At 39.8% G+C, this 19,511-nt stretch overlaps 1 protein-coding gene across 1 annotated transcript in view; it reads left to right on the top strand.

The window, feature by feature from the left end:
* Nucleotides 1-19,511, top strand: part of crybg2 (crystallin beta-gamma domain containing 2) — a 47,059-nt gene that overhangs the window by 7,915 nt on the left and 19,633 nt on the right. The window contains exons 2-4 of the mRNA XM_079367645.1: nucleotides 150-249; nucleotides 5,695-5,850; nucleotides 7,697-12,321. Coding sequence (XP_079223771.1) covers nucleotides 150-249; nucleotides 5,695-5,850; nucleotides 7,697-12,321 — 4,881 coding nt within the window. The remainder of the gene's footprint in view (nucleotides 1-149; nucleotides 250-5,694; nucleotides 5,851-7,696; nucleotides 12,322-19,511) is intronic.

Below are 19,511 nucleotides of genomic sequence, written 5' to 3'. Positions count from 1 at the left end.
ATGTTTTACCTATCTGCACTTTTTAAATGCACTTTCCTTTTTCTTCCTTTTTCTGCGAGAGTCTTTTAAGTATTCTTAAATATGTTTTTACATAAAAGCAGTGTGTAGAGACTCCACTAAATCCAACTCTCTAACTGTGTGCCCCTCAGTCCTGTCGTTTCTGGCAAAGAGGATGGAGAGGCCTGGGCTGAAAACAACCTCTCGGACAAGAAGAAGACTTCTCTGTACGCCACTGCACCCAGATCGAAGGTCAGTCCAGCAACTTTCTCAAGTTGTTATCAAAATGACCAACAGTCCCCCCTCTTTGACAACAACAACAAAACAGAAACCCATGCAGGGTTTCTGTTTTTTTTTTTTTTTACCTGTTTTTACAGTGTATATTTGTTTTCAATGATTGCCTCCAGGTTTGTTTTTTTTACTAAAACATTGAAGGTTTAGCATCATAGACACATGCTCTCCCCTCATTTCTGTCTTGTTTAGAACAGTCAATATTTACTTAGCATTAAGGAACGTAATTTGGACAACAAATTAACTGGCTCCGCCCCTTACTACTTGATGGCAGCCTGAGTAGTGAGAGATGCAAGGTCACAGGAGGAGCACTGACACAGTCAAATGATGAGGTGTACATGCAAATCAGTGATCATAGATGTAAATATGCAGTGACATTGAAGAGAGCTGTCAGTGTCAATTGCTATATGGTCAGTTTTGTACTAAGCTGTTCCGGTGCATGTACGTCCATACAATCTGTGGAACTACCTGATGAAGGCAGGAGGCTGAAAGCATTAGTTGCATGCCCTTACAAAGTATTGATGAACTTTGGTAACCTCTTGAGTTTTCCTCAGATCAGGTCAGTGTGAGAAACGCAAGAATTAAGAATAAAATAGGTCAAGCTAAAAATGAACCTAAACTCAGTTGTTGATTTAAACATTCGTGAGCAAGCAGGAAAGAGACACTTATGTCAATGAATCATCAAGGTCAGTGACTAGAGCTATGAATCTGGCCAGGCTTCTGACAACAACCTTTTTTTTTTTTTTGAGTCCTATTTGAGGAAGTCATCAAACTTATCTAACATAAAGCTGACCATTGTTTTGAATTCTGTATCTTTCCATTACATGCACACAATTCTGATCATTATTATAGTTTTTCCTCTTTAAAGGTTTGTATATAATGGGCCTTTTGTTTGGGTGAAATACATGTTTCTATTTTAATGTGACATGCAGACAGCATTTACATTTTTGTCATGCAGACTATGTTCAGTCATCCTTGGCATCAACATTAATCAACGCTTTAATTACAGGTTATCATTATGACCGCAATCATGAGTAATCCAAGTATGCCAGCTATTCTGACAGACTCGGCACTCGAAGGTTTCTAAAATACTGCTTAACACCTAGCTGAGGTCGCCCCCTTGTGGTGGAGTATTACCTGTTTTCTGATCAGTTCATTGCGCTGGAGTAGGAGCTCCATGGCCAGAGGCGTTATGCTTTCAGGCTGTCAAATATTTCTGTCCACCAAAAGTCCTTTTTGTGTACGCAATATCTCAAAACCTCCTGGAGGAAATATCAAGTTTATCACAAAAAGTACTCTAACTCACCGAGTAGAATTTGTTCAGGTCAGCTAGGTATCTACATTAAAAGTGTTTGTGAACTACTTGCAGCAAAAGGTTTGAGGGATGGAGTTCAACCAATGGTTAATACACTGAGGACTTCTCGTCTGTATGGAGCGCATAATCTGTACTCGGCTGTTTGGATTTTCAACATGTAAGGTGTTCCTGTTTCCAGCACATTTGTAGTTGGAGCTGTATTGGCCATTTACATATCAACAGGCTCTGGTGTGTGCAGGAAAAACAGTCCGTGTGGACAGCAATAAAACAGGCAGTTATTCCATGCTGATAACCTGATCACAGAAATCGATTCTGACGAAGGTTATTTTGTGTAAATAAACAAAAATCTGCATAAAAGACAAGGTGACGTTCTGGATCCAAAAACATTCATCTTGAGACACAAATCTGCTCGACTCAGTGTCACAAAGCCAATCAGCTTTTAAATTCACTGACTGCCTGGAATGCAGACGTGATGGAGCCCACCTCAAGTCAACAAAAGTACGCTTCAGAAGTCGGTTTCTTCTCTTCTTGATGAAAGACCTGACAAAGCTTTACAGATTATTCTTAACAAATCTGCATCGTAATGTTGTTATTTTGGCAGACTTCTTTTCCCTCAATTGTTAGAAATCGAAAGGAAACTGATTCTTTTTGGGGGCTCATAACGCTGAAGTGAGCTATGGACTCGAGTCACACGACTTCAACTCAAAATTTCAAAGGTTAGGACTTTTGATTGTTCGACTTGTCTGTCTTTACTAGGGACTCCCCTCGAGACAATGACCTTGTCCCACTTCTGTCCAGCTGTCTCGAAGACTACAGGATGATTCTCAGTTAAAGCATGATTTAGCACATTTTAAATTTACAATCATCTGTTGTCTGTCAATTGTTCCACCTTAAAATGTACGATAAAAATGGAATCACAGAAATCTTTAATCATCTGCAGTATTTCTTTGAAAATATTTGTTTGGGTTTGTGAGTAACTGGGGCACAATACTATTTCTCATGCTTGTAGCTTTCTCTTGGCACCTTTACGAACAGGTCAGAGTGAAACCTGTCTGGACCAGAATAATCCTGGGGGCTAATTGTTGGGTCTTTGACATGGGAAAATGGCTCCATTATGGGGAAAATTTAACGGTTTCTGCATTCCAGCTATACGCCTCAATCTCCCTCAAGGGCTTGCAACATTATGAACCTCTTACACTCACAAGCATGCACTCACGTGAAACCTTTGTCTTCATTAATTGAAAAGGAAAACCGTATTGTTTCTAAAAAAATTTATTTAACTACTTCTGGACATTATCAAAACTATTATCATTTTTAATAAATTTCACCCACAATAAGAAACGTTTGAGTTCAGGTTACTGCAACACATATAACTACCTGTAGAGGGCGCCAAAACTCCAAAAACAGCACAAACAAAACTCATTGTGACTGCTCAGTCTGATGGGATTCAACGCAGTTACATAATGGTTGCATACTTCATAAACATATTTAATACCAACATCTTGTATTCCGTCCAGAAGAGGGCGCCAGAGCTCAACTAAACAACAATGTTGAGGTGAAGCTCAATTACAGTGTGATCTGACTGCCTCGAAGCTGAGACCTGTGTGACACAATGGCATGGAAATATAAATAGTTGTCACTTTCAAATTATGATTTGTAATTCAGCTGTGTTGCAGAAGCTATGTACAGTTCAGCATATGAGTTTGAAATCCAGGAAGTGTATTTTGTAACTGTGACTTCTGATAGCACACAAAATACAGTAATGCTCAAATAGCACAAGCTAACCAAAACATTTGACGCATGAACATGCAGACTGGGTTTGATATAAGAGAAGGAGAACTGTAATTAAAAGCAGGCATGTAGTTGTGTTTGTTCACAAAACCACAAGATGCTGAATGATGTACAAAGCTTTTGCAACGTGTGTAGCGGTGACATGGGTACTTCAAAAAAGTGCATGCTTTTTAAAACGGGTGTTTGGACAAACTTATTTTAAACGTCCAATAAACTGTGCTTAACACTTCCCTGTGTTGTTCTTAGCTATCATGTCACCTCAGGGGATGCATACTTCATTCCGCCCATCCATTGTCTATACTGCTTTTACCGTTCGGGGTCACGGAGGGCTGGAGCCAATCCCAGCTACCATTGGGCGAGAGGCGGGTTACACCCTGGACTTGTGGATGTATACTTTTAATATCAGAAGTATGTTGTTGTGCAACAATCCTCAATGACTCTGCTGGTGTTGAACTATACGCACCGTCAGAAGAGAAGATCTTATGAATTTGTTATTCTTTTTAGTAGCAGTTTGATCCACTTGAGATCAGGTTCACGACCAACAATGAATTATCTTGTTTCTTTTCCCTGCAGTGTTGCCTTAGGACCTGTAGCACATGCAGTCTTAATTTTTATTTATTTATTTTTTTTTCTTTTTCCTTGAAACTGCTCCCTTCACAATGACCTCGAACCTTCATCTCAACAACACACAGCCTGTAAAATGCCAAAATGTATTTATGATCAAACAAAAGAGCCGTGACATTTACATCTTTGTGTGGGCTGAATTCCACTCGCCGATGTCGGAGACATTACGTCATAATAACCATCCGTCATTATTTAAAGTCTAAAATGAAGACTCAAAACGATGCACAAAATAGACGCATGTTGCTTAACTTTTCACCTTTTGATAAGCGGATCAGCAACTTCTCTTTTAAAGGCCCTTTAGACAGGTGATGGAGCTGCTGGATTCACAGTGCTACATTTACAAAGAATGTTGTGTGTGGCTGTTTATCTTTCCATTAACAGACCTTTCATCTCTGCTTCGAGTTAGTGTTCTTATGCACAAACAGATTGACTCTAAAAGCATCTTAGTCGGCAGAGTTATTCTGTCCACCCACCCCAGACTCGACTTAACACTCTTTGATTGTTGTCTATTGCTTCATCTCATACCATCCAAATTATCCATCATAGACGGAGGTATTTAAGCAGGCACACCCTGTTTAAAAAAAAAAAAACCATGGCAGTGACAGACATCCATGTGTTGTCATCGTCCTTTGTCATCGTCATTCAAGAAAACATGCATCCGTAATCACCGGAAAAAAAACAATCCTTTTCATCATTTCAATCAGGGTTTGCCTGCAGGAGCACACTTTAGTATCTTATAATCAAACATGTTATAAGGAAAGCCTGGGTGATAATAAGTGCTCTCCTAAGGTTTTAGGACATATGAAAATGTGGTCAAATATTAAAAAAAAAAAAAAAACGGGAATGACAATGTTATAAAGATGTTTTGTACCTTTACCTCAAGATTTTTGTTTGAAAACAAACCAGCAAGTTGCTCTTTTGTATATGATGATTAACTATCCCCCACACTGGCTGCAATTCTATGATACACCAGAGGCTTCATTATTGGGGCACTGATGGCCTAGCAGTGATGACCCCATGTACAGAGGAAACAGAGCCTCTTGAAGGTCAAGTCTCAACTGTGTTCCCATTCCTTCATGTTATTCCCTACTGTCTCTTCATTTTCCTACTCTGTCCACTGTCCTATCAAATAAAAGCTAAATGCTTTAAAAAAAAAAACAGCTTCATTATGTGCAACAGTTCACAATAGAAGAAATCAAATGTAGTATCTTTCAGGGGCCAAAGTTGGGTAAATCTTCACAAATAGCAACAAGGTTTAGCAGATCACGTTGGACTTGTCACTCATCAGGGTGGAGCAGCTTTTACTGCTTGGAATGAAGTTAGGGTGTAAACCATTTTGCTTGTTTGTAATTCTTGGAATAATTTTTCTTCATGCAACATCCTCATTCTTACCGATGAAAGAGGTAGTGTTTGGTGTCAGGTCATAGTTATTTAGTCAGCGGTAGAGTTTGTTAGATCCATCATCGTTTAAAAAAAAAAATGACAGGAAGAGATTTTCATAGACAGCAGGCCATAAAAATTACAACTCCATAAATCTCATCTGAAGTGTCATAAATCTTCAGAAGCGTTTGACATAATGTTTATATTCAGGAACATGAATATATATGTACTTTTCCTCCCTCTTCTCCCTGCATTTCTTTTTCCCATCCCTCATTTATCCTCTCTCTTCACCTCAGGGTAAAGAGCTCAGCTACTCAGAAATGGACCTCCGTAAGCCCAACAAGTTTGCAACCTTGTCTTTTGGTCTCAAGAGAAGGAAGAAGAGGGATGAAGAGGGTCTGTCTAAGAGCGCTTTTGGCCTTCAAAGCAGCGGGATTGAAGAGCAAGAAGAGGTAACACTCTTCCTTATCTCTCTCTTTTCTAACTTGGGAAATGTGGTGCCACTTATGCAGCTTCATGTTCATTATTTTTTAACATAGCCTCTCTGATGTTAATATAAAATCTTTATAAATGTTTGTACCACTAGTTCAGGGTTAAGCGTTTGTTTTTCTGAGATTAACACCGAGGAAAGTCTTTTAAAAACCCAGAAGGTTGTTTTTCACATCCACTGCATTTTGACGTTTCATCTCAGACATTTAAAAATACACATTAAATATGTCCTGGACAATATGCAGCATTTTTTTTAAAAAAATGGAAAATAGATTGCATTACAATAATTTTCCATCATATTATATCTATATTTTTCAATCTTCATATCTGATTTACTTATTCTGAAATGTATCTGAAAACATCAATATAAAGTTTTAAATAGGGATGCCCCGATTAATCCATTCAACATCGGTATCAGCCAATATTAGCTGTGTTGACAGACATTGGCATATTGGAGGATAATGTGGCATGATCTAGTGTCAGTAGTTGATGGTTATGTTGTGTACACCAAGTTACTCATTCAGAGAAAAGGTTTTTAATTTGGCAGAGGAAGTCACCCATGGAACAAACTCTAATTTGTTTTCTTTGGCAAACTGGTGGCATTGTGGGAGTCTAACATTGAAAGACATCATAAAACAAACATTGTGAATTGGCAAAATTGTTATTTCAAACATCTTGTAACATTGTTACAACTCTAGTTTTAAATTATCTCCTGTCAAAGTATCCTAACAATCAATTTGTCTTTCAACTGAATTGTAATCAATACTTTTCTGTCAAAAATGAATAAATGGAAAAAAAGGTGCCATGATCGTTTCCTTGTAAAGTTTGTCCCTTTTTAAACTGCATTGTCCCCAAAACTATGAAACTATTACTGAGTTTTAACTCATACTTTATATGTCAGGTCTCCAGGATCACTGGAAAAGCTCTAAAACCTAAATGTGACTTACATTTAGCAACAAACGGTAGACAGATACAGCTAGCTGCCAACTGCTGTTAGCTTAAGATGGCTGAAACTCAGAAGAGAACCATAAAAAGAGTCAATATTTGACTTATAATCATCAGGTGAACATGCGCCGAATGATGCTGCGGGAATGTTAAAAGGCTGTTAAGAGTTTTTTAACTAGTTTGCTAACCAACGCAGACATGTAATGACTGTGCTAATTGGAGGGGCGAAAGAGGTTCAGCAGGTTTAGGGATTCCTTTGAACCAGTAGTGGGTGTTGATTAACAACCTTAAGGGATTTTGAAACACCACCAGCGACATTTATATATGGTGACATGATACTCTGTCCTGTGTCTTGATTGCATGCTTAAAGGTCTGGGGATTTTTATAATCTAGACAGGGTCCTTATCGCTACCACTATTAGTGACTATTATTACCTCAACATTACAGTTTTTCTCCTGACATTAATTATGAAAACATACAGTTTTTTTGGTCCGATTTTGAGCACATCACAATGATTTCAACCTTTAATTACTATTTTCTAACTGGGTTAGCTACAAAGTTTGGGTGAGTTTTTTTCAAACAAAAGACAGTCGAAGGTGACTTCATTTTGGTGTATTCAAACACTTTAAACACAATCAACGTGTGTTTTGGCACCAGTGATTTCATTTAATCACTTTATAGATTTATTATACATTTTTGTTGTTTTTAAAATGCAGAACCAGGTCCTGTTTAGATCTGGGTTTAAATCCCCATCCTTACATGCAAAAAAAATGCTAATGTAAGAAAGCTTATCTAAGTCTGGAAATTATATGTATTTCCATAAAGTAAATTTAATACGTGTTACTGTAAATTCATATCTTCTAGCCTCCTGCAGACCTCAGTCAGATGGAGTTGGATAAGGACATCAAAAATAAAATCAGTAGATCTCAACCTGTGCTTGACGCCACCACTAAATTTGACATTCCCTCTCCTCCCCCTGTGGGCCCAAATCAGTCAGATTCATACTTCACTCTACCTGAACCATCCAAGTCATCTGGCTCTATAAACACCCAACCAGAAGCAAAGACACCTCAGACAAATGGTTCTAATTTTCTTGAGATACATACAGAACCCCTAAAAGCACCGATTGCGACCATTCCTGAGCTGCAGATGGATAGTTCAGACGTATCACATGAGAAAGAGAATATTCCTGTTCAAGTCAACTTGGCGAAAAGTGACGCCAGTTCACCTGCCCTCGTAACTCAGACAGAACCCACCTCTGCTATTGATAAGCAGACTCTACCAACCCTCCAAGCCAACATGCCTCCAATGGGGCTTGGCACTTCAGATATCAAGGCAGCAGCTGCTGACTTAGTCCCTCCAACTAATGGCCTGAGTGGCAATGATTCCCTTATGAACACAAAAACAGATACATCTCCTGCAGTATCCACCAGTATTACATTACCAAATCATCAACCATATGCACCTGATGCAGCAGGTAATGAATCCAAAATGAATACCACTGCTGCAGAGACAACTCCCAACCCAGCCACCGCAGATTTGTCTTCTGTCCTCCAAGAAGTCTCGGCTTATAACACCAGGAGTGCTGTTTCCAAAATTGCAGACAGTTCCACCAAAACCTCAACTGTTAGCGATAAACAGAACACCAATCCTGTCAATCAAAATAAAGTTTATGGAGATCTGTACGAGTCACTCTTTCCCCAGAACTTTACCTCAGAGGTATTGTCATCGCTCTCGACCCCTCCATCTCAAATCCGGACAGAGGTACAACATCTCAACACTGAATCCGAAACTCTCCAAACCTTCGATGAATGTCGCACAGAAAGAAGTGCCTTGTACTCTAGCCTATCAACATCATACTCTGCCAACATGAATCCAGCCTTCAGTGAGATAATGGTGACGTCTTCCAGCAAGAACTACAAGCTCACTTCCTACGAAATGTCTACTACTTATGAGCTTCAGAGAGACTCGGATATCAACAACAGATCTCTAACATCCTCTCTAAGCTCCAAACCAGCTGACGGTTATACAGTCCCTTACTCAGAGCTTACACGCTCCCTTTCAGAGGTAAAATCAGACAGTGCTGGCCTTATTCAAGACACTGTCACACCAGCCCTTGTGATCCAAAGCTCTGCCCCTCCTGTTTCGGACTATGTAACATCCCAGGGGACTGATACTCAGGTTACAGATCCCAAACGGAGAGTGATCCTGGTCAAAGAGTTAGTCACAGATGAATTGAGCTCTGTACCTGGCGGTACCTCTCTTGGGCTTGAAGAAAAAATTGATTCAGCTAAGGGTCTTGATTTGAAAATCGAGACAGCGAGGACATTTTCTGCTGTTTCCCCTGAAGAGATGAGTGGGTACGAAGGGCCGTTGAGTCCAACATATCTGAGCGTGGGATCTGACGCTAGCAGTGCCATAGACGTCTACTACAGCGCCGAAGAGGACAACATACAGGACAGCGTGGATGGAGATTTGTTCACATTGGATAAAAAAGAAGAAATTCGCTTGGTTGAAAGGGCGAAAGAGATCATTGGACTGCAGGCACAGAATCCACAGAAAACAGAGATGGAAGTAACGGATATAGGAAAAAAGGAAGAGGGAGGCCTGAAGGTGGAAATGGTAAAAATGCTGAATGAGGGAACACCTGATGAAAAAAACAAGGATATCCACAGCCAAACTGAGGTGTATCAACAGAGTTCCGATACCTGGACGTCTGGGTTTCTTAAAGACAATAATGCGAAGATGTATGAGAAAGAAGTCACAACTATAGTGCTTCCAAAGGCAGCAGAAGAGGTTGTTGGGCTAGGTGAGGAGTTTTCAAAGCAGGGAGGGATTGCAGAAAGAGACAAAAGGCAGACAGACGAGAGGGGGCGAAGGGTGGTGATTGTGAAAATGCGGAGTGAGGAAAGCAATGAGGAACTGAGCCAAACTGAGGTGCATCAACAGAGTTCAGAAACCTTGATATCTAAGTTTATTGATGTTAATAATCTGAATAGTCCGGAGGAAGAAGTAGTCATTACAACATTATCAAGAGCGACAGGAGACTTAAAAGAGGTTGTTGGGCGTTATGACTATTCAGAGCAGGGGAAGATCGAAGAAATACAGATAAGTCAGACAGATGAGTTAAAAATGCAGAATGAGGAAACAAATAACACAAAGATGGAGGATACTCGTAGCCGAACGGAGGTTTATCAACGGAGTTCAGAAAAATGGACATCTAGGCTTCTTGAAGATAGTGGTTCGAAGAGTCAGGAGAAAGAAGAGGTGAAAGAGTTAGCAGAAGACATTGGGGATTTGTCACAGCAGGGGGAGATTGCAGGAAGAGAGAGAAGCCCGACAGATGAGGGAGGACTGAGGGTGGTCATTGTCAAAATGCAGAATGAGGGAATCAATTGTGATATGAAAGAAGATACGAGTAAGCAACCTGAAGTGCGGCAACATTTAAGAGAAACGTGGAAAACGGAGTTTCCTGAAGCCAATGATACAAGGATTCAGATGAAGGAAGAAGTGGTTCCAGAGGAGGCAGAGGATGTGGAAAGGGTTGTCGGGCTGCTTAAGGAATTCTCAAGGCAGGGGGAGATTACAGAAAGAGAGAATAGCAAACAAGATGAGACTGGAAAGAGGGTGTTAATTGTTAAATTAAGCAATGAGGGCGGTGGTGAAGAAAAGAGAGAGGATGTCTATAGCCACACTGGAGTACCACAACAACTTTCTGACCAGAGTTCAGTGAACTGGACATCTAAAAAGCTTGTGGGCAATGATGCAAAGATTCAGGAGAAAGATGAAGTAACTCAAGTGTTTCCAGAGGTGGCAGAGGAGGTGAAAGAAATCATTGGGCTGCATACAGATTTCTCAACACAAGGAGAGATAGTAGAAAAAGACATGAGCAAGAGAGATGAGGATGAAATGAAGGTGGCTATTGTCAAAATGAACAATGAAGAAAAGATAGATGATGTCATTAGCCGAACTGAAGAACCCCAACAACTTGGAAGCCAGAGATCAGAGAAATGGACTTCTGAGATTGCTCACAGCAATGATCCACAGTCTATGGAAAAAGAAGTTCCGACTCCAGTGTTTTCAAGGGTCGAAGAATATTTGACAGAGTTCAAAGAGGTCATTGGACTACGTGAGGACTTCCCAAAGACTGTGGAGATTGCAGAAAAAGAGATAATCAAAAGGGATGTCTGCGACAAAGAGGAAAAGAGAGATGAAATGAGTCGCCAAATTGAAGTGCATCATCACTTCAAACTCGAGAGTTCAGAAACGTCTGGGTTTCTTGAAGGCACTGATGCGACGATCCAGGAGAAATCTGAAGCAACTGAAGCTTTTCCAGAGGTGACAGAAGAGGTGAAGGAGGTTGTTGAGGTGCTTGAGGATTTAACAAAGCAGGGGGAGATTGCTGAAAAAGAGATTGCCAAAAGAGATGAGGAAGGCAAGGATGAAAAAAGAGAGGAAATCAGTAAACCAGCTGAAGTGCAACAACAGTTAAGACTTCATAGTTCACAAACTTGGAAATCTACAATATTAGAAGGCAATGACGCAAAGACTCAGGAGAAAATAGTGGCAATGACTGCTCTTCCAGAGGTGGCAGAAGAGGCGAAAGAGGTCATTGGGCTGCTTAAAGACTTATCAAAGCAGGGGGAGATTTCTGAAAAAGAGATGGGCCAAAGAGGAGAGGAAGTCATTGAAGAAAAGAGAGAGGAAATTCGCCAAACTACAGTGCAAAAGGAAACCACAACAACAAAGATTCTTCAAGGCAATGATGCGAAGATTCAGGTGGAAGAAAAGGCAACTGCAGCATTTCCACAAGCGAAAGAGTGGCGGGATGAGAGAACGGAGGAGTTACCAGCCACACCGGTTGGGCAGGTGAAAACTCTGATGGTATGCGACTTTGCTCCACCCTCCAGTGAGCCGCATGGGTCGGGGGAGGGGTCGGAAGGAAACCGGACCGCGTTATTGGAAACTGAAGCCCACCCGAATGGAAAGCAGCAACTACCCAGGCAAGAGGTACAATATGTGGCCTTCAGGGACACAAGCAGCTCTGTGCATATTCATGCTGCCCCCAGTAACTTGAGTTCAGAGAAGGAGAGGATCGCACCCTTATCTAAAGAGGCAAACAAGCAAGTTTTACTTCTTGAAGAAGCAAACAAAGGAGTGAAAGTACGCTCTGACAGCACAGAAACCACCAGTAGCACTGCAACAAGTGCACTCACAGATACTTCAGGTGCAGTGGAGGTTGTCGAAAACGGCACTGAGCTGCAATCAGACGCCACAGGGATTGAACACAATAGGGCTCCACAGAGTAAGACAGAGTGGGCGGATTCAAGCACTCAGGGCACAGACACAAACAGGAGAGCACAAGAACAGGTGGCAGTTGAGCTGTCAGCCCTGATCGAAGACGCACACCTTCCCGATACCCAAGCTGCAGACGAACACTCGAAGAGACAGCACCCACCTGCAGTAACCAAACCTGACCTGAATGAGGGGTAAGTGTTCAGTCCTTTCTTATCATTGTTTTGAGTCCAGGGCTGCTGCGCTGTCACTGAAGAATGTGTGGATGAACAGGTTTAGTAAATAGTAGTAAACTTGCTGGTGATTCCGGCGCTAAAGATAAAGATCATCAAGCGAAAGAGCAGAAGTCCGTTTTTTTATTTTTTATTTTTAAAGCTGTCCGAGGTGTCGTTAAGGAAATTGAAGCTTTGTTGTTACTGTGCTGGAATGTAGCACATGTTAGCCTTAGGGGTTTGTTTGACACCTTAAACCAGCGTTCATATCTCATCGATGTAAGGCGATATACTTAGGCAGCCAAGATGTTCAGCTCTACATGGGGGACCGCTACTTTCATACCTTTTTAGAAGTGGTGTGATGGGTAAACATTTCCTTTGATTAAATGGTCACCGAATGAAGCTGATTACCAACAGAGCTGGAGCTACATACTTGCCATTTTGAACACTCCCTTTTTTTGATGAACCACATGTTGAGAGGTCTAGCCTATTTTCAGTGGATGCTTTGAGCGCTGACTGTCACCCACCTTCAGCTTCAAGACCTGAAGAATGCAAGCCTGTCTGCAGCTCTTAAAGAATCGAAAGAGTCCATACAGCTTTTATTGACAGCCAGTATTTAATGATGAGGGGCCACATTACTTGTTCTTCAACAAGTAATGTGAAAGGAATCAAGCCCACCTCAGCTGTTGGGTTTTCTCCAAAGTAACAAATCAAATGGTACCCTCTTTAAGCATATCTTATAAGTCAGTGTGCCCTGTGCCCATTGTTCGGGTAAGTTGTCTCGGCCTGTATCCGAGGGAGATCATGCGCCCCTGAACACCTGAGACAACCACTTTAATGCAATGGTTGCAGGAAATCTTTGCGACTTTGACAAACATAGTCATAAGACCAAACTTCATTTAAGCCTCACAGCATTTCCTGAAACCTGTAGCACAGGGTTACATGCCAGATGGATCGTTTGCATATTAACACTTTCATGATCAAACGCAGTTTTGCAGCAGTTTTATCAGAAGCTGGCACTGAAACAAGTGTAAACAAACAGAGTTGAGACTTTTTACATTCCTGCATCTTCTATTGATATTTAGCCGTCAACAGGTGCAGGTGGAGAGCATCGCTTGTTTTCTGTATTGCGATAATGCAAAGACAGATCTCTGAGGAGAAAGAGATTGTTATAGGAAGTCGAAGTGAGAGTTTGATGGAGTTGAATAATAAAAAGACATCAGATACACTTTATCCTTAGTGATTTTTTAAAAATGTAATCCTGCTAAATACGAATCACTGACACTGCACGACTCCTTGCTACTTGAAATGATTTGTTAGTTCCTTAGTTGCTGGATATTCTGTACTGAATGTATTTTCTGCATCCTTTAAGCCAGTAGATGGCAGCACAAGACTTGACTTGAGTGACTGACTGTTGCTGAAAGATATAAGGCACACATCTCCGCAGCAGAAAAGATAGGCTTTACAGATCATAAAAGTTCACCTTCTAATTGATAGGCAAAGAAGAATGATATTTTTCTGAATGTTTGATTTACGAGCGTTGATTTCCCTCAAGCTTCTTCTTCTTCTTCTTTTTTTTGGTCATTAAAAGGCATTGCATGTTTTTTTTTTTTATCTGTCATTTGGGGACTCAATTTTGCCTTTATTGACAGTACAAGAGAGACAGGAAAGTTCGGGACGAGAGAGTGGTGGTTGACATACAGCAAAGGTTTGGTGTCAGATTCGAAGCCACGATCGCTGCGATGAGGATTATAAAGCCTCTGCACGTGAGACGTACAACATAACCACGAGGCTCTCTGGCGCCCCTGCAATGCGCGTTTTTAAACAGTTTTCTACTTGTCGGAAACAGACTTTACTTCTATATTTATATAAGAGGGTTTTTAAACATAGCGTAAGAGCGCTTCTGCTTCTGTGTCATCACTCCATTGACTGGCTTTATTTTTCTTTGATAATCTGCTAACATGTAGGCTGTGTCCGCCTACACTAAAAACATCACCGTTTCAGATGATCAGGTATGCTGTTGCTCACTGTAAAATAAGGCATTTCGGCAGTCCTGCCTGTCTTACAAGCTTGTCACTGATGATGTCCTGATGAGTGATGTACATGTGATCACTAGAATCCCACCTATCCCCCCCCAAGGCTTCAGTGGTTAAAAACATCCAATTTAAAAAGTTCACATTCTGGTCAGCTAATCAAACTTACTATTTGTCTTATACTGTAAACACAGTAGTGTAACAACTGCAACATAGTTTTCAATCATTTTTTCTGTACAACTTTCAGAAGTCCGACACACTTATTGGTGTAACTTTCTTTACTGTAGAAGAGTTGTTTTTTCTGGAGGAGTTTGGAAATGTTTTTGGAAGGTTGACATGTGAAGCCAGTTGAGCCACTTCAGGTCTGAGCTCTGCTTCTGAGCAGTGTCCTTTGTTTTCCTTTCATGTGTGACCGGCTGGCTGCTGTGTGACAGCGTCACTGACACACTGGAAGGAATGACAAGCTTGTGGAGAATTTCCACTGTTAAAAAAAAATGGCTCATGTGGAGGTTTAAAGAGAAAGACTTGAACCTGTATTTGCCCTGTTTCACACCTTCCTTTACTAATCTGACCATCAGAAATCTGTGTGAGGAGTGTCTCTTTTCAAATTCAGTTTAAGGCTGTTGAGCAATAAAAGACACATAATTCAATGCTCATATATTAAATTTATGTCTCCAATATATGAATGTATGCCTTTGAAAATTAAAAAAAAAATAGATGGGAAAAAATAAATTTATGTAAAAAATGACTAAAGTTCTTCTGAGATTGGAAAAAATTTTTTTTTTTTTTTTTTTTTTTTTTTCTTGCAGTCACTTCCCACATCCTGATATTTGGCCAGTCTGGCAGATGAATGGATTAGATCCTGAAGTTTTTACTAACTCAAAAATAAACTTAGATAATAGATTCTAAATCGAATCATTACCCCAAGAATTAGAATCAAAGACTCCCAGTCCTAATAATGAATAAATAAATATATAACGTTTAAAAATGTGTTTTTATTTAGACTAAGATTAGGATAACTTTCTGTAGCATGTTTGACTGTATAGGTTGAGCTGATAAGTTTATATGAGAATCTCTGCTTTGACTAAAATGATACGACTTTTCTTTGTGACTTTATTTCAGTTAATGTCTATTTTATTATGCAGACTATGAGAACTAGAGCACTTCATTTCATACTGACTCCAATGGATACCTCTTTTTTTCAATTGGTCTATCACAATCAAGAATCTAATCAAAACTAATTGTTTTCGACTAGTTGTTTGTTTAACTCCAACACATACAGTGTCAATAAATGAGCAATCAAGACCAAACTTTTTTTTTTTTTTTACAGGTCTGTAAAAGTTTTTTTGCTGTAAAAAAAAGGGTTTTATGTGAATTCCCTTGTTCAAGTACACACCTGAGAAACCTGAGAAGCTTCATTTTTCAACATCTCAGGTTGACACTTGACCCGGGTTTGTAACACTAAAGTATCCTTTAATGTTATCAGCTTGTTCTTTGTTGTCCTTAAACGTAAAGTCTTTGAACCCCAGCTGCTGTTGACTTAAGTGACATCACTTTAAGTTTGCTATTATCAGATTTTGCTATTCAGCTTCTTCTGAATCCACAAGAGGCTTTTAATTCCCCCCCCCCATCACCACAGAACCGTGAACAGAATCTGTAAACTTTCTTAAATCCTGCTGTAGTTATGCTGAGACCCGAGACGCACTGCTTGCAGCCAGTTTGACCGGTGTGTTTTAAAGTTGTCGTCACCGTGCTCTTAATTATTTGGAAAACTTTGCTGCTTTAGTCACGCACATTGTTGAAATCTCTAACATTGTTGCTTTAAAACCCAGTGCTTTTCACACATGTATCATCACTCCACATGTATGTTCTGCTTGTTGGACAGGGTAGGTAGCTACATTCCCACATTGTTTTCGGCACAGGTGTCGAAGAACAGAAGCACTTTGAGGTTAAGTGTAGAAAGAAGAGTATTTGTTATTTTGGAAGGATTAAAATTAGAAACTGCATGGAGGCAAACCTTGAGGCGAGACGTAGAAGTTCAAATAATATCATGCTCTAACATAACCGCTTGTGATGTTCCCCAAACTGGTCTGGGACCTAGTGTACTAAAACGTATAGACAAACAGTCTTGTGCATATTCAAGCGTGTGTGTGTGTGTAGGTGGTAATGTCCCCTTACCTGTATAAAGGTAATGTCCCCTTACCTTTATACTTGATATATTAATTTAAGGCGTAAGCCCATGTCTTTCTGCCTCATTATGTCTGATGTGACATGACTTGAATGTTTATGTGTGAAGTTTAAGAGCAAGTTGATGAGCAGCCTGAGGGGGAGGTTTGCTTGAGCAGCGTGAATGTATACTCACATTGTCTCTCCTGCACCTGGATGATCAGGGGAATAATTAACAGTGGGCTATGACAGAACATTTCCCTGTTACTTGTAATTATTAATGTTTTATTTCTTCCACAAGACTCCCTGGACTTTTTGAGTATATTGAGTGCTGAATAGTCTGGCACGTCTCTGGATACATGCATGTTAGCGCCCTCTTTTTTAAAAGAAATTATTATTAATGCCTACAATTCTCCTGAAAAGTCCTAATCAATAAACTCTTTGTAAGACTAATGTAAATGAATCATTGTCTCATATAGACTCATACTCTCTCAGAGCACACATTTGAAGTACATGTGCACTCAAAGATGCTTTCAAAACCATACAGTCAGATATTTATGTACATTAAATTTAAATATTAGCATTCATCTGTCATTGTTTTGTTATATTGCATGCTTTAACCATTTACTGTATGTACAAATGGACAGCATGTCTCAGCTTCTCCTGTTGAGCAGGATGAAGCCAAAGTCACCCTGTAACAGCTCTAAATCCATCCGTCTTAATACACAGTCTGTAGTTTTCACTATCTGATGAGAGAATAGATAATACCTTAAAGGTCTATTAGTGACCTTTTCAGGACTTTTCTTCTTTCTGGAAAGAAGCAGCAAATGCCGTTAAGTGCTTTAACTATTCTAATGACCTTTAAACAATCCACCTCCAGCACCGGGCTCATGTGTCTTACCACGCATGAAAGGCCTGGGGTGTGATTCCACCCACTCTCTCAAGCAGTACTCAGGTTTAATGTCAAGTTTAATGACAGTGATCGAGTCTTTGTTTGGTTTGAACATCTTTTCACCTTTTACCGGTAGACTGTCCGTTACAACACAAACCTCTTTTTCAATAAGGTAAACTAAGTCTATAATCTAACCTGTAACTTTAAAGCAAAGTGTAGTACACCTCTGAAAGGTCAAAAGGTTCCTTCTTTTGAAGAACAACTTGTAATTACTGCATGAGTTACACAAGCATAGTCAGGGCGAGATTAATGCTTATTTGGGTTATGCAAACATCACTTTAGGGAATGCTGAAGTTTTTATGAGTTTTTATGTAAATATGTGAAGCCTGCAGGAGCATGCGTAAAGTCTAAAACAAAAAAACAAGACCCCACTTTACAGCAGATGCCATTTTAACTAAACCAAGAGCAACACTCATGGCTTGAAACAGAGAAGTCCCAGATTGTCTGTTTGCAGGTCGTTTATAAAGGAGAGCTAATTTCTGAAAACGTATGTTTGTTTTTTTGGGGTTTTTTTGCAACACAGCCGATAAGTGGGACTTACATTCCACTCACTCCGCGTCAGAGAGCTCACAAGATTTATTTCCCTCGTCATTATTTTTATTCTGACAGCCTTAACAGCTGAAGGGAAGAACACCAACTTAATAGTGCAACTCAAGACTTTTTCTTTCTGTGTAAGCATAAGGAAAAAACACAAGATTAAAAATATAGTTTTTTATTACAGAGTTTTTCCATTTAATTAAAAGTCATTCTCCAAGTGTAGACTTTTATATAAGAAATGGACGTATCCACAGCATAGTCAAAAGTGAAGCTTTGAGGTGCTATATAGCCTGACCTTGTCCCAGCAAGCGTAGCTTTGAATCCGACCTCGGCCATTTGCTGTATGCCTTCCCCAAATCGCTACTCCCAACGCTTCCTGTCTCTCTTCTGCGGTCCTGTCTTATAAAAACATTACCCAACAAAAAATGTAAAGTGAAGCCGATGCACAAGCGACTGAGACATCACTCTGCTTCTGGTTGTTTATTTGTAAATTTTGCTTCATTTGAAAGGAAAGTGGTCGGTAGAATGGGGACGCTTTTAGGCGTGGCTAGCTGTGAATGCACCTTTAAGAAAATGCTAAAGACCCAGCTCTTTATAAAGACCTTGGCACTTACTGATACTGATGATTATATCGATGACAATCACAATATTTAGGATGGTTATAAGAATTCTCAAAGGCAGCTGCCGATGTTGTTGTGATGTTGTTGTGAAATATTAGCTTGAATTTAAAAACAAACAACCTGTGCTCTGCCTGTCTGTACGATCAGACTTTCAGTAGTTTGTTTGCACTTACTGATGTTGTTTGTTTAACTCGCTCACTTGTGTTGTACCGACTCTCTGATGTACGTCGCTCTGGACAAAGTCTAGTCAAGAATTGGAGAATTTGAATAACTTGAGGATGACAGGTCATTACCATAGCAACCCGTTTATCTATCGATCCTCTCGCTCCAAAAAATGAAAATAAACCAGAAGGAGTCCACAAGAAATGTGTTATTTAACTATGATTAAATCTTCTTCCTATATAATCCATCGCCTTAATCTAAGAAAAATCCTAATGACATCATTTGGGGGAAAGTTTTTTTTTTTTGGGGAATTTGAAAAACTTTCTCTACATCTTATCAAACACGATGCACAGGCTGAGATCTGTTTCTCATGAGGAGCAGAATTAATCTCATTTCTACTTTAAAATCCATATTTTTCCAAACAATTTCCCTTCAAACTTAGAATGAGTAACTTTCTTATTATCACAATGATCCTGGTGATGTTGACATTAACTGTAAAAATGTATGAAAAAATGCAACCTATCAGTTTTTAAATCTTTAATTATAAAGCCAGAGACTCAGCTCCATGTTATCTGAAAATGAGTGATGCTCTTATCTGATGTCACTTTGATGTTTATGCGCTCGTACGAGTTTAACAAGACTCCAAAAGGAAAAGAAAAACACACAAGTGTTGACTTTGAGTAACCTCCAACCATCAGCTGA

Source organism: Symphodus melops (assembly GCF_947650265.1).
Source record: "Symphodus melops genome assembly, chromosome: 18".
NCBI lineage: Eukaryota > Metazoa > Chordata > Actinopteri > Labriformes > Labridae > Symphodus > Symphodus melops.
This window is presented reverse-complemented; position numbering and strand designations above follow the sequence as displayed.